Consider the following 15,138-nt stretch of genomic DNA (forward strand, 5'->3'; position numbering starts at 1 on the left):
GAGATACATCACAGCACACAGTACTGGAGATACACCACAGGGCCCAATACTGGAGATACACCACAGGGCCCAGTACTGGAGATACATCACAGGACCCAGTACTAGATATACACCAGAGGGCCCAGAACTGGAGATACACTACAGGGCCCAGTACTGGAGATACACCACAGGACCCAGTACTGGAGATACATCACAGGACCCAGTACTGGAGATACACCAGAGGGCCCAGAACTGGTGATACACCACAGGGCCCAGTACTGGAGATACACCACAGGACGCAGTACTGGAGATACACCACAGGGCGCAGTACTGGAGACACGCCACAGGACTCAGTACTTGAGATACACCACAGGACGCAATACTGGAGATATTCCACTGGGCCCAGTACTGGAGATACACCACAGGGCTCAGTAATTGAGATACACCATAGGGCCCAGTACTGGAGGTACACCACAGGGCCCAGTACTGGAGATACTCCACTGGGCTCAGTAATTGAGATACACCACAGGGCCCATTACTTGAGATACACCACAGGACCCAATACTGGAGATACATCGCAGGGCCCAGTACTGGAGATAAAACACAGGGCCCAATACTGGAGATACACCACAAAGCTCAGTATAGAGATACCCCACAGGACCCAGTACTGGAGATACACCACAGGACCTAGTATTGGAGATACACCACAGGACCCAGTACTGGAGATACACCACAGGGCCCAGTACTGGAGATACATCACAATACCCAGTACTGGAAATACACCAGAGGGCCCCGAACTGGAGTTACACCGCAGGGCCCAGTACTGGAGATACACCACAGGACTCAGTACTGGAGATACACCACAGGGCCCAGTACTGGAGATAAAACACAGGGCCCAATACTGGAGATACACCACAGGACCCAGTATTGGAGATACTCCACAGGGCCCAGTACTGGAGATACTCCACAGGGCCCAGTAATGGAAATACACCATTGGGCCCAGTACTTGAGATACACCACAGGGCCCAGTACTGGAGATACACCACAGGACCCAGTCCTTGAGATACACCACAGGGCCCAGTACTGGAGATACAGCACAGGGCCCAGTACTGGAGATACACCACAGGGCCCAGTACTGGAGATACTCCACAGGGCCCAGTCATGAAGATACACCACAGGGCCCAGTACTGGAGATACACCACAGGACCCAGTACTGGAGATACACCACAGGGCCCAATACTGGAGATACACCACAGGGCCCAGTACTGGAGATACACCACAGGGCGCAATACTGGAGATACACAACAGGACCCAGTACTGGAATTACACCACAGGACCCAGTACTGGAGATACACCACAGGGCCCAGTACTGGAGATACACCACAGGGCCCAGTACTGGAGATATACCACAGGGCCCAGTACTGGAGTTACACCACAGGGCCCAGTACTGGAGATATACCACAGGGCCCAGTACTGGAGATACACCACATGGCACAGTACTGGAGATACATCAGAGGGCCCAGTACTGGAGATACACCACACGGTGCAATACTGGAGATACATCAGAGGGCCCCGTACTGGAGATACACCACAAGGCGCAATACTGGAGATACACAACAGGACCCAGTACTGGAGATACACCACAGGGCCCAGTATTGGAGATACACCACAGGACCCAGTACTGGAGATACACCACAGGAGCCAGTACTGGAGATACACCACAGGACCCAGTACTGGAGATACACCACAGGGCCCAATACTGGAGATGCACCACAGGGTCCAGTACTGGAGTTACACCACAGGGCCCAGTACATGAGATATACCACAGGGCCCGGTACTGGAGATACACCACAGGGCCCAGTACTGGAGTTGCACCACAGGGCCCAGTACTGGAGTTACACCACAGGGCCCAGTACTGGAGATACCCCACAGGGCCCAGTACTGGAGATGCACCACAGGACCCAGTACTGGAGATATACCACAGGGCCCAGTACTGGAGTTACACCACAGGGCCCAGTACTGGAGATATACCACAGGGCCCAGTACTGGAGATACACCACATGGCACAGTACTGGAGATACATCAGAGGGCCCAGTACTGGAGATACACCACACGACGCAATACTAGAGATACATCAGAGGGCCCCGTACTGGAGATACACCACAGGGCGCAATACTGGAGATACACACAGGACCCAGTACTGGAGATACACCACAGGGCGCAATACTGGAGATACACAACAGGACGCAGTACTGGAATTACACCACAGGACCCAGTACTGGAGATACACCACAGGGCCCAGTACTGGAGAGACACCACAGGGCCCAGTACTGGAGATACACCACAGGACCCAGTACTGGAGATACACCATAGGGCCCAGTACTGGAGATATATCACAGCACACAGTACTGGAGATACACCACAGGGCCCAATACTGGAGATACACCACAGGGCCCAGTACTGGAGATACATCACAGGACCCAGTACTAGATATACACCAGAGGGCCCAGAACTGGAGATACACTACAGGGCCCAGTACTGGAGATACACCACAGGACCCAGTACTGGAGATACATCACAGGACCCAGTACTGGAGATACACCAGAGGGCCCAGAACTGGCGATACACCACAGGGCCCAGTACTGGAGATACACCACAGGACGCAGTACTGGAGATACACCACAGGGCGCAGTACTGGAGACACGCCACAGGACTCAGTACTTGAGATACACCACAGGACGCAATACTGGAGATATTCCACTGGGCCCAGTACTGGAGATACACCACAGGGCTCAGTAATTTAGATACACCATAGGGCCCAGTACTGGAGGTACACCACAGGGCCCAGTACTGGAGATACTCCACAGGGCTCAGTAATTGAGATACACCACAGGGCCCAGTACTGGAGATAAAACACAGGGCCCAATACTGGAGATACACCACAAAGCTCAGTATAGAGATATCCCACAGGACCCAGTACTGGAGATACACCACAGGACCTAGTATTGGAGATACACCACAGGACCCAGTACTGGAGATACACCACAGGGCCCAGTACTGGAGATACATCACAGGACCCAGTACTGGAAATACACCAGAGGGCCCCGAACTGGAGTTACACCGCAGGGCCCAGTACTGGAGATACACCACAGGACTCAGTACTGGAGATACACCACAGGGCCCAGTCCTGGAGATACACAACAGGACCCAGTACTGGAGATACACCACAGGGCCCAGTATTGGAGATACACCACAGGACCCAGTACTGGAGATACACCACAGGAGCCAGTACTGGAGATACACCACAGGACCCAGTACTGGAGATACACCATAGGGCCCAATACTGGAGATGCACCACAGGGTCCAGTACTGGAGTTACACCACAGGGCCCAGTACATGAGATATACCACAGGGCCCGGTACTGGAGATACACCACAGGGCCCAGTACTGGAGTTGCACCACAGTGCCCAGTACTGGAGTTACACCACAGGGCCCAGTACTGGAGATACCCCACAGGGCCCAGTACTGGAGATGCACCACAGGACCCAGTACTGGAGATATACCACAGGGCCCAGTACTGGAGTTACACCACAGGGCCCAGTACTGGAGATATACCACAGGGCCCAGTACTGGAGATACACCACATGGCACAGTACTGGAGATACATCAGAGGGCCCAGTACTGGAGATACACCACACGGCGCAATACTGGAGATACATCAGAGGGCCCCGTACTGGAGATACACCACAGGGCGCAATACTGGAGATACACACAGGACCCAGTACTGGAGATACACCACAGGGCGCAATACTGGAGATACACAACAGGACGCAGTACTGGAATTACACCACAGGACCCAGTACTGGAGATACACCACAGGGCCCAGTACTGGAGATACACCACAGGGCCCAGTACTGGAGATACACCACAGGACCCAGTACTGGAGATACACCACAGGGCCCAGTACTGGAGATACATCACAGGAACCAGTACTAGATATACACCAGAGGGCCCAGAACTGGAGATACACTACAGGGCCCAGTACTGGAGATACACCACAGGACCCAGTACTGGAGATACATCACAGGACCCAGTACTGGAGATATATCACAGCACACAGTACTGGAGATACACCACAGGGCCCAATACTGGAGATACACCACAGGACCCAGTACTGGAGATACACCATAGGGCCCAGTACTGGAGATATATCTCAGCACACAGTACTGGAGATACACCACAGGGCCCAATACTGGAGATACACCACAGGGCCCAGTACTGGAGATACATCACAGGACCCAGTACTAGATATACACCAGAGGGCCCAGAACTGGAGATACACTACAGGGCCCAGTACTGGAGATACACCACAGGACCCAGTACTGGAGATACATCACAGGACCCAGTACTGGAGATACACCAGAGGGCCCAGAACTGGCGATACACCACAGGGCCCAGTACTGGAGATACACCACAGGACGCAGTACTGGAGATACACCACAGGGCGCAGTACTGGAGACACGCCACAGGACTCAGTACTTGAGATACACCACAGGACGCAATACTGGAGATATTCCACTGGGCCCAGTACTGGAGATACACCACAGGGCTCAGTAATTGAGATACACCATAGGGCCCAGTACTGGAGGTACACTACAGGGCCCAGTACTGGAGATACTCCACAGGGCTCAGTAATTGAGATACACCACAGGGCCCAGTACTGGAGATAAAACACAGGGCCCAATACTGGAGATACACCACAAAGCTCAGTATAGAGATATCCCACAGGACCCAGTACTGGAGATACACCACAGGACCTAGTATTGGAGATACACCACAGGACCCAGTACTGGAGATACACCACAGGGCCCAGTACTGGAGATACATCACAGGACCCAGTACTGGAAATACATCAGAGGGCCCCGAACTGGAGTTACACCGCAGGGCCCAGTACTGGAGATACACCACACGGCGCAGTACTGGAGATATACCACAGGGCCCAGTACTGGAGATACACCACATGGCACAGTACTGGAGATACATCAGAGGGCCCAGTACTGGAGATACACCACACGGCGCAGTACTGGAGATACATCAGAGGGCCCCGTACTGGAGATACACCACAGGGCGCAATACTGGAGATACACACAGGACCCAGTACTGGAGATACACCACAGGGCGCAATACTGGAGATACACAACAGGACGCAGTACTGGAATTACACCACAGGACCCAGTACTGGAGTTACACCACAGGGCCCAGTACTGGAGATATACCACAGGGCCCAGTACTGGAGATACACCACATGGCACAGTACTGGAGATACATCAGAGGGCCCAGTACTGGAGATACACCACACGGTGCAATACTGGAGATACATCAGAGGGCCCCGTACTGGAGATACACCACAAGGCGCAATACTGGAGATACACAACAGGACCCAGTACTGGAGATACACCACAGGGCCCAGTATTGGAGATACACCACAGGACCCAGTACTGGAGATACACCACAGGAGCCAGTACTGGAGATACACCACAGGACCCAGTACTGGAGATACACCACAGGGCCCAATACTGGAGATGCACCACAGGGTCCAGTACTGGAGTTACACCACAGGGCCCAGTACATGAGATATACCACAGGGCCCGGTACTGGAGATACACCACAGGGCCCAGTACTGGAGTTGCACCACAGGGCCCAGTACTGGAGTTACACCACAGGGCCCAGTACTGGAGATACCCCACAGGGCCCAGTACTGGAGATGCACCACAGGACCCAGTACTGGAGATATACCACAGGGCCCAGTACTGGAGTTACACCACAGGGCCCAGTACTGGAGATATACCACAGGGCCCAGTACTGGAGATACACCACATGGCACAGTACTGGAGATACATCAGAGGGCCCAGTACTGGAGATACACCACACGGCGCAATACTGGAGATACATCAGAGGGCCCCGTACTGGAGATACACCACAGGGCGCAATACTGGAGATACACACAGGACCCAGTACTGGAGATACACCACAGGGCGCAATACTGGAGATACACAACAGGACGCAGTACTGGAATTACACCACAGGACCCAGTACTGGAGATACACCACAGGGCCCAGTACTGGAGAGACACCACAGGGCCCAGTACTGGAGATACACCACAGGACCCAGAACTGGAGATACACTACAGGGCCCAGTACTGGAGATACACCACAGGACCCAGTACTGGAGATACATCACAGGACCCAGTACTGGAGATACACCAGAGGGCCCAGAACTGGCGATACACCACAGGGCCCAGTACTGGAGATACACCACAGGACGCAGTACTGGAGATACACCACAGGGCGCAGTACTGGAGACACGCCACAGGACTCAGTACTTGAGATACACCACAGGACGCAATACTGGAGATATTCCACTGGGCCCAGTACTGGAGATACACCACAGGGCTCAGTAATTGAGATACACCATAGGGCCCAGTACTGGAGGTACACCACAGGGCCCAGTACTGGAGATACTCCACAGGGCTCAGTAATTGAGATACACCACAGGGCCCAGTACTGGAGATAAAACACAGGGCCCAATACTGGAGATACACCACAAAGCTCAGTATAGAGATATCCCACAGGACCCAGTACTGGAGATACACCACAGGACCTAGTATTGGAGATACACCACAGGACCCAGTACTGGAGATACACCACAGGGCCCAGTACTGGAGATACATCACAGGACCCAGTACTGGAAATACACCAGAGGGCCCCGAACTGGAGTTACACCGCAGGGCCCAGTACTGGAGATACACCACAGGACTCAGTACTGGAGATACACCACAGGGCCCAGTCCTGGAGATACACAACAGGACCCAGTACTGGAGATACACCACAGGGCCCAGTATTGGAGATACACCACAGGACCCAGTACTGGAGATACACCACAGGAGCCAGTACTGGAGATACACCACAGGACCCAGTACTGGAGATACACCATAGGGCCCAATACTGGAGATGCACCACAGGGTCCAGTACTGGAGTTACACCACAGGGCCCAGTACATGAGATATACCACAGGGCCCGGTACTGGAGATACACCACAGGGCCCAGTACTGGAGTTGCACCACAGTGCCCAGTACTGGAGTTACACCACAGGGCCCAGTACTGGAGATACCCCACAGGGCCCAGTACTGGAGATGCACCACAGGACCCAGTACTGGAGATATACCACAGGGCCCAGTACTGGAGTTACACCACAGGGCCCAGTACTGGAGATATACCACAGGGCCCAGTACTGGAGATACACCACATGGCACAGTACTGGAGATACATCAGAGGGCCCAGTACTGGAGATACACCACACGGCGCAATACTGGAGATACATCAGAGGGCCCCGTACTGGAGATACACCACAGGGCGCAATACTGGAGATACACACAGGACCCAGTACTGGAGATACACCACAGGGCGCAATACTGGAGATACACAACAGGACGCAGTACTGGAATTACACCACAGGACCCAGTACTGGAGATACACCACAGGGCCCAGTACTGGAGATACACCACAGGGCCCAGTACTGGAGATACACCACAGGACCCAGTACTGGAGATACACCACAGGGCCCAGTACTGGAGATACATCACAGGAACCAGTACTAGATATACACCAGAGGGCCCAGAACTGGAGATACACTACAGGGCCCAGTACTGGAGATACACCACAGGACCCAGTACTGGAGATACATCACAGGACCCAGTACTGGAGATATATCACAGCACACAGTACTGGAGATACACCACAGGGCCCAGTACTGGAGATACACCACAGGACCCAGTACTGGAGATACACCATAGGGCCCAGTACTGGAGATATATCTCAGCACACAGTACTGGAGATACACCACAGGGCCCAATACTGGAGATACACCACAGGGCCCAGTACTGGAGATACATCACAGGACCCAGTACTAGATATACACCAGAGGGCCCAGAACTGGAGATACACTACAGGGCCCAGTACTGGAGATACACCACAGGACCCAGTACTGGAGATACATCACAGGACCCAGTACTGGAGATACACCAGAGGGCCCAGAACTGGCGATACACCACAGGGCCCAGTACTGGAGATACACCACAGGACGCAGTACTGGAGATACACCACAGGGCGCAGTACTGGAGACACGCCACAGGACTCAGTACTTGAGATACACCACAGGACGCAATACTGGAGATATTCCACTGGGCCCAGTACTGGAGATACACCACAGGGCTCAGTAATTGAGATACACCATAGGGCCCAGTACTGGAGGTACACCACAGGGCCCAGTACTGGAGATACTCCACAGGGCTCAGTAATTGAGATACACCACAGGGCCCAGTACTGGAGATAAAACACAGGGCCCAATACTGGAGATACACCACAAAGCTCAGTATAGAGATATCCCACAGGACCCAGTACTGGAGATACACCACAGGACCTAGTATTGGAGATACACCACAGGACCCAGTACTGGAGATACACCACAGGGCCCAGTACTGGAGATACATCACAGGACCCAGTACTGGAAATACACCAGAGGGCCCCGAACTGGAGTTACACCGCAGGGCCCAGTACTGGAGATACACCACAGGACTCAGTACTGGAGATACACCACAGGGCCCAGTCCTGGAGATAAAACACAGGGCCCAATACTGGAGATACACCACAGGACCCAGTTTTGGAGATACTCCACAGGGCCCAGTACTGGAGATACTCCACAGGGCCCAGTAATGGAGATACACCATTGGGCCCAGTACTTGAGATACACCACAGGGCCCAGTACTGGAGATACACCACAGGGCCCAGTCCTTGAGATACACCACAGGGCCCAGTACTGGAGATACAGCACAGGGCCCAGTACTGGAGATACACCACAGGGCCCAGTACTGGAGATACTCCACAGGGCCCAGTAATTAAAATACACCACAGGGCCCAGTACTGGAGATACACCACAGGACCCAGTACTGGAGATACACCACAGGGCCCAATACTGGAGATACATCACAGGGCCCAGTACTGGAGATACACCACAGGGCCCAGTATTGGAGATACACCACAGGACCCAGTACTGGAGATACACCACAGGGCTCAGTCATGGAAATACACCATTGGGCCCAGTACTGGAGATACACCACAGGGCCCATTACTGGAAATACACCACAGGGCCCAGTAGTGGAGATACACCACAGGGCCCAGTACTGGAGATACACCACAGGGCCCAGTACTGGAGATACACCACAGGGCCCAGTACTGGAGATACATCACAGGGCCCAGTGCTAGAGATACACCAAAGGGCCCAGAACTAGAGAGGCTCCACAGGACCCAATATTGGAGAGATACCAGAGACAGGCTTCCCTTACAGTCTGGCCTTATTCGTTGCATTTTCAGAATACTTTCTTGCTGTGAGTTCTTTTAAAAGCACAGATACTTTATTTTACTCTGTGAAGCACAATGAGTATTTGACTAAACTAATTAGTTATCACTTCTAAAGTGTTTCACGTATTGTTATGGTTTCCATTAATACAAATGAAAGGAATTTGCATCTAATATATGATTATATATTTTCCTGTACTTTTCCGTCAGAGAAGTAATTTGTAATTTGATGGTACTTAATTTAAATCTTAAGATATATAAAATGCTTTTAGGTGCTATTCAATCTCATTGATGTGTTGAAATAAAAATGAAGCATATTTCAAAGTTGCCATATCACCCACTCTACTCCTGACCAAATTAAGCCCAGTCCAGATTTACTTTATCCACCTGCTCCTGTGACTTCAAACAGATGTGTTCGGACCAAGGTTTCAATTGTGAGGCATTTTAAAATTCAGAAGAGTTGTCAGGTTATTAAGGCAGGATTGATGTCTGCCATTAAATCCAAGGCTTTGAAATTAAAGTGGACGGTGAGTAGTGTGACAGTGAGGTGTGTGACAGTGAGAGGTGTGACAGTGAGGGGTGTGACAGTGAGGGGTGTGACGGTGAGGGGTGTGATAGTGAGGGGCGTGACAGTGAGGGATTTGACAGTGGAGGGTGTGACAGTGGGGTTGTGACAGTGGGGGTGTGGCAGTGGTGGGGGGTAACAATGAGGGGTGTGACAGTGAGTGCCGTGAGAGTGAGTAGCGTGAGAGTGAGGGGTGTGACAGTGAGGCACGTGACAGTGAGGGATGTGACAGTGGGGGGTGTGGCAGTGGGGGTGTGGCAGTGGGGTTGTGACTGGGTGTGACAGTGAGGGGCGTGACAGTGAGGGTTGTGACAGTGAGGGGTGTGACAGTGAGGGGTGTGACAGTGAGGGTGTGACAGTGAGGGGTACGACAGTGGGGGGTATGACAGTGGGGGGTATGACAGTGAGGGATGTGACAGTGGAGGATGTGACATTAGGGGCTGTGACAGGGTGTGACAGTAAGGGTGTGACAGTGAGGGTGTGACAGTGAGGGGTGTGACAGTGGGAGGTGTGACAGTGAGGGGCGTGACAGTGAGGGGTGTGACAGTGAAGGTGTGACAGTGAGGGTGTGACAGTGCTGCTCTCCATCATCAGCTGTGGTAATTGTGCTATGATCTCTTGCAAACAAATAAAACGCTTACACTCACAAGTACTCAACGGGTGAAGTTCCCAGGCATTGATCCACAACAAATCATTCAAGAGTCAACCTAATGTAAAGCAGAGTGGCAAAGAATGATTGAGTTACCTACTCTTTAAGGGCAGTTCTCTTTCCTATTACTGGCAGAAAATATTTCTTTTTTCATCATCTTTTGGAGTGAGTGATTTTGCACAATGCAAGATAACAGATGAGAGAACACAAATTCTCTGTTAATTAGCCCGGTCACAGCAGCTTTACATTAACTGCCTTCAGACGACTAAAATATGACCTAACTGCTTTTGAAAAGCCAGCTCTGCAGGATCATACCTGATGTTTACTGTGACTCACTAGTGTTCAGTTCTGGTTCTGCAGATAAATATTCATTAAGTTCAGTCATATTTAATTGCAGTGCATGGTTATAGCACTCACGGTATACAGGAGGGAGGAACTGATGTCCTTTGTGTATCATTTTACACAATACAGTTCTATAGCTCTGTTCCTTGATAAGAAGGTGCTGCTATTTTCTTCCTCTATATTCGTAGTCCTGAACCTCTGATTGTGTTTTCATTCGCTGTGCTATAATAAATAATGACAATGCCATCAACTGCAAATTATCTCTTGATAAAGGCACAGTAGCTAGGTCACATTTTCTCATCTGTTATTGGAGATTTCATCGAGTGTCAAGAAGCACGCAGCCCCCTGTGGTCCTCAGCCCGAGACACACGCCCCCGTCGGCTGCAAAAACAGAACCTAACAATGCATTGCAACCCGCCCCACCACTTCACAGTCACTCGACCTACTTAATAAAACTACTCGGCCCTAAATCGGACGCGCCTCAATCAGTGGGGTGGCGGAGGTGGACAGGCTGCGCTGGCCTAGTGAGGCAAATTGGTACAGCGGTCTCACTGGGATCGCGCCGGAAAGCTTGGCCAGTCCTGGCGGCAGCAACATCAACCTCCTCGGACGCCAGCCGAGGTGGTAAGGGGAGTCTGGTGTGGGGGATGTTAATCATGAGAGGGCTGAGCAATAGCCAGCAGCGGCCCCCAGATTTAATGTGGAGTCAGGAGGAGGATTTCTGCTTCTCCTGCCTCCACAACAAGGTAAATTCAGAGAATGCCAAACTTACCTTGCTGGTGGCAACCTCCAGCGGTCCCATTAAGGACCCCTGGTTTGCACGACGCCATTTGTGGTCACGCGCAATATAATTTAGCGAACGGACATCATGGCACCTATTTGCAAGCACAAAGGACGTGATGGCAATTTAAGGCGTCCATCCTAACCAATAAGGATGGTGACACACTTCTGGCGGGCAATCAGACGGACACGCCGCCCACAATATTGGATCTTTAGGCGGCCATTTTATGCCTGTAAAACCGGCGCATCACAATCTATTTTCTAAGTCCTCATGTCTTCCATATGCATCGAGGCCATCAGTCAATTTTCTCCTTCCTCATTGGTTCAGTCCAGGTGCTTTTCACCTTTATAATTTGTTTTTTTTGCTTTAGTTATTCACCAATACCTTTCTTCTCCAATTTCACTTTTCTCCCCAAAACAATTCGACAAGATACAGTCGCCATGACAATTCTTCGCCCATCCAGCTATATACCTCTTAAAATAACTTTTATCATAGAACAAACACAAGAATACATTCCCCTGCACCTGTCCGTGCAGCTCACAGGGCTCAGAAACATCCCATGCTTTAGATATACCGTTCTCCTTTACTACATGGCCCGGCCAGGGGAACCCCAACCCCTCTGTCCCTGCCTGAGCTCCACTGCCATTCTTCAACCAAGTCCTTTTTCCCTGCTCCCGCCCACCACAGGACCAGCCTTCTCACGCCCTCTATGCCTTTCACCCACCCTGTTCTGAATCTATCCCATTTAGCACGGTGCCAATGCCACACAACACGATGGAGGGTGTCCTCAGTGTGAAGACAGGACTTCGTCTCCACAAAGACTGTGTGATGGTCACTCCTACCAATGCTGTCATGGACAGATGCATCTGCAACAGATAGATTTGTGAGAATTAGGTCAAGTAGGTTTTTCCCTCGTGTTGGTTCTCTCACCACCTGTTGCAGGCCCAGTCTGGCAACTATGTCCTACTCGGTTGGTCGGTAATGGTGCTACCAAGCCACCCTTGATGATGGACATTGAAGTCCCACTCAGAGTACATTCTGTGCCCTTGCTACCCTCAGTGCTTCTTCCAAGTGGTGTTCAACATGGAGGAGTACTGATTCATCAGCTGAGGGAGGGCGGTAGGTGGCAATTGGATATTAAGGGCATCAAGGGATATGGGATAGTGCAGGCAAGTGAAGTTGAGGTAGAAGATCAGCCATGATCTCACTAAATGGCGGAGCCAAATGGCCTACTACTGCTCCTATTTCTTATGTTCTTATGTAATCAGCAGGAGGTTTCCTTGCCCATGTTTGACCTGATGCCATGAGACTTCATGGGGTCCGGAGTCAATGTTGAGGACTCCCAGGACCACTCCCTCCCGACTGTATATCACTGTGCTGCCATCTCTGGTGGGTCTGTCCTGCCGGTGGAACGGGACATACCCAGGGATGGTGATGGAGGAGTCTGGGATGTTGGTCAAAAGGTATGATTCTGTGAGTATGACTATGTCAAGCTTGACTAGCCTGTGGAACAGCTCTCCCAATTTTGGCACAAGTCCCCACATGTTAGTGAGGAGGACTTTGCAGGGTTGGTTGGGCTGGGTTGGTTGAACATTATGCATGTAATTTCTACCTTTTACAGTTTTACAAACTGATTTAATTCAAGAAAGCTTGTCCTGTTGAATATGTAATAAAGTATTTGTTTTAATCAGTATTTTATACCTTGCAGTTTGGCAAATACTGAAGTTTAGACAGTGTGAGCTTTGGGCTGCTTGTTCCATGGCTTTTTTCAAGGTTCATGGGGTCAATTGTAACTCCTTCACCTGACGTTAATGGGACGATAACAACCTCAAAATAGTGTCAGTAGCCTTACCACCCTGTTAACAATGGCAATGCGGCCGCCACCATTTTGAAAGGGGCCTGCTGCCAGGTGTCCAAAGTGCCCGCCTGCTTCAGGCGATAGTCCATTTTTAATATAGAAAACGATATCCTCTGGGTAAATAGGACCGCAACAGCTTTTTGAGGTCAGAACTGATCCTATCCTGCGCCGTGCACATTCCGACCAGTTTTGCAAGCAATGGAGCCAAAGAGGCCCGCCAAAGGTAAGTGCTGAATTATTTTTGTGAGTCCCAGAGCAGCAGGAATGCTTTACCAGGGCCCACAAAAATAAGGACAGAAGAACCTAAAAATCTGGGCCGCTGCTCTCCCGAGACCACCGTGATCGCAACCTCCTCCCCCACCCACCCCCCTCACACCTCCCACACCCCCCCAACCGCAACTTATATTGCTGCCTCCTGCCCCGCCCAATCTTGAGGCCTCAATTTGGCGAGGTGCATCGAGGTTTGTTTGGCCTTCTTCAGCTCACCTGCCTGGGCCTTAATATCACACGGATCTCTTCGTCATTGGAACAAATGGCTAACCGGCGCACTACCCCTAAAAGTCAAAATTGACTCCCATTTTTTCTACTTTCTTCCCCTATTCTCCTGCAGGTGGGGAATACTGACAAGTGTTGGGTACACCTAATCAGCACAGATCTCCCATCAGCGTGCTATAGTGGTAAAATCTCTCCTTCTCAAATAAGCTACAAGGAGCTGGAAATATCATACAGGTACTGTGCAGTAAAGCAGTCTGAGCTGTCATCTCAGGGCCACATGCAGACCCAAGCTCTCAGAATGTAGCCCTTGAAGCCCAGGCCACTCAGTCCTATTTATGTTTATTTCCTACTCGCTGTTTTCAAGAATTTAACTAGCACTTTTCACAAACCTCAGGACGTCCCAAAGCACTGTACAGCCAATGTAGAACTGTGGGAGTAATTTCGCCTCACAGACTACAACGGTTTATTCGCGTTATTTGAGGATGTAACTAGCAGGGTAGATAAAGGGAAACCAGTGGATGCAGTATATTTGAATTTCCAAAAGGTATGCGATAAGGTGCCACATATTAGGAAAAGGGGAAGTGCAAGGTGAGCTGGGTGTCATGGTACATCAGTCATTGAAAGTTGGCATGCAGGTAAAACAGGCGGTGAAGAAGGCAAATGGCATGTTGGCCTTCATAGCAAGAGGATATGAGTTTAGGAGCAGGGAGGTCTTACAGGGCCTTGGTGAGGCCACACCTTGAATATTGTGTACGGTTTTGGTCTCCTAATCTAAGGAAGGACATTCTTGCTATTGAGGGAGTGCAGCAGACTGATTCCCAGGTTGGTAGGACTGACATATGAAGAAAGACTGGATCGACTAGGTTTATATTCACTGGAATTTAGAAGAATGAGAGGGAATCTCATAGAAACATATAAAATTCTGACGGGATTGGACAGGTTAGATGCAGGAAAAATGTTCCCGATGGTGGGGAAGTCCAGAACCAGGGGTCACAGTCTAAGGATAAGGGGTAAGCCATCTAGGACCGAGATGAGGAGAAATCTCTTCACTCAGAG

The 15,138-nt window shown here is 51.1% G+C and overlaps 1 protein-coding gene across 1 annotated transcript in view; it reads right to left on the reverse strand.

The window, feature by feature from the left end:
* The window catches only part of trh (thyrotropin-releasing hormone), a 146,671-nt gene extending 134,893 nt beyond the window's left edge, over positions 1-11,778 (reverse strand). Inside the window, exon 1 of the mRNA XM_070894817.1 lies at positions 11,721-11,778. Within this exon, the coding sequence (XP_070750918.1) occupies positions 11,721-11,778 (58 nt within the window). The remainder of the gene's footprint in view (positions 1-11,720) is intronic.
* Positions 11,779-15,138: the final 3,360 nt, after the last annotated feature.

This window comes from Pristiophorus japonicus, chromosome 12 (genome assembly GCF_044704955.1).
Source record: "Pristiophorus japonicus isolate sPriJap1 chromosome 12, sPriJap1.hap1, whole genome shotgun sequence".
Lineage (NCBI taxonomy): Eukaryota > Metazoa > Chordata > Chondrichthyes > Pristiophoridae > Pristiophorus > Pristiophorus japonicus.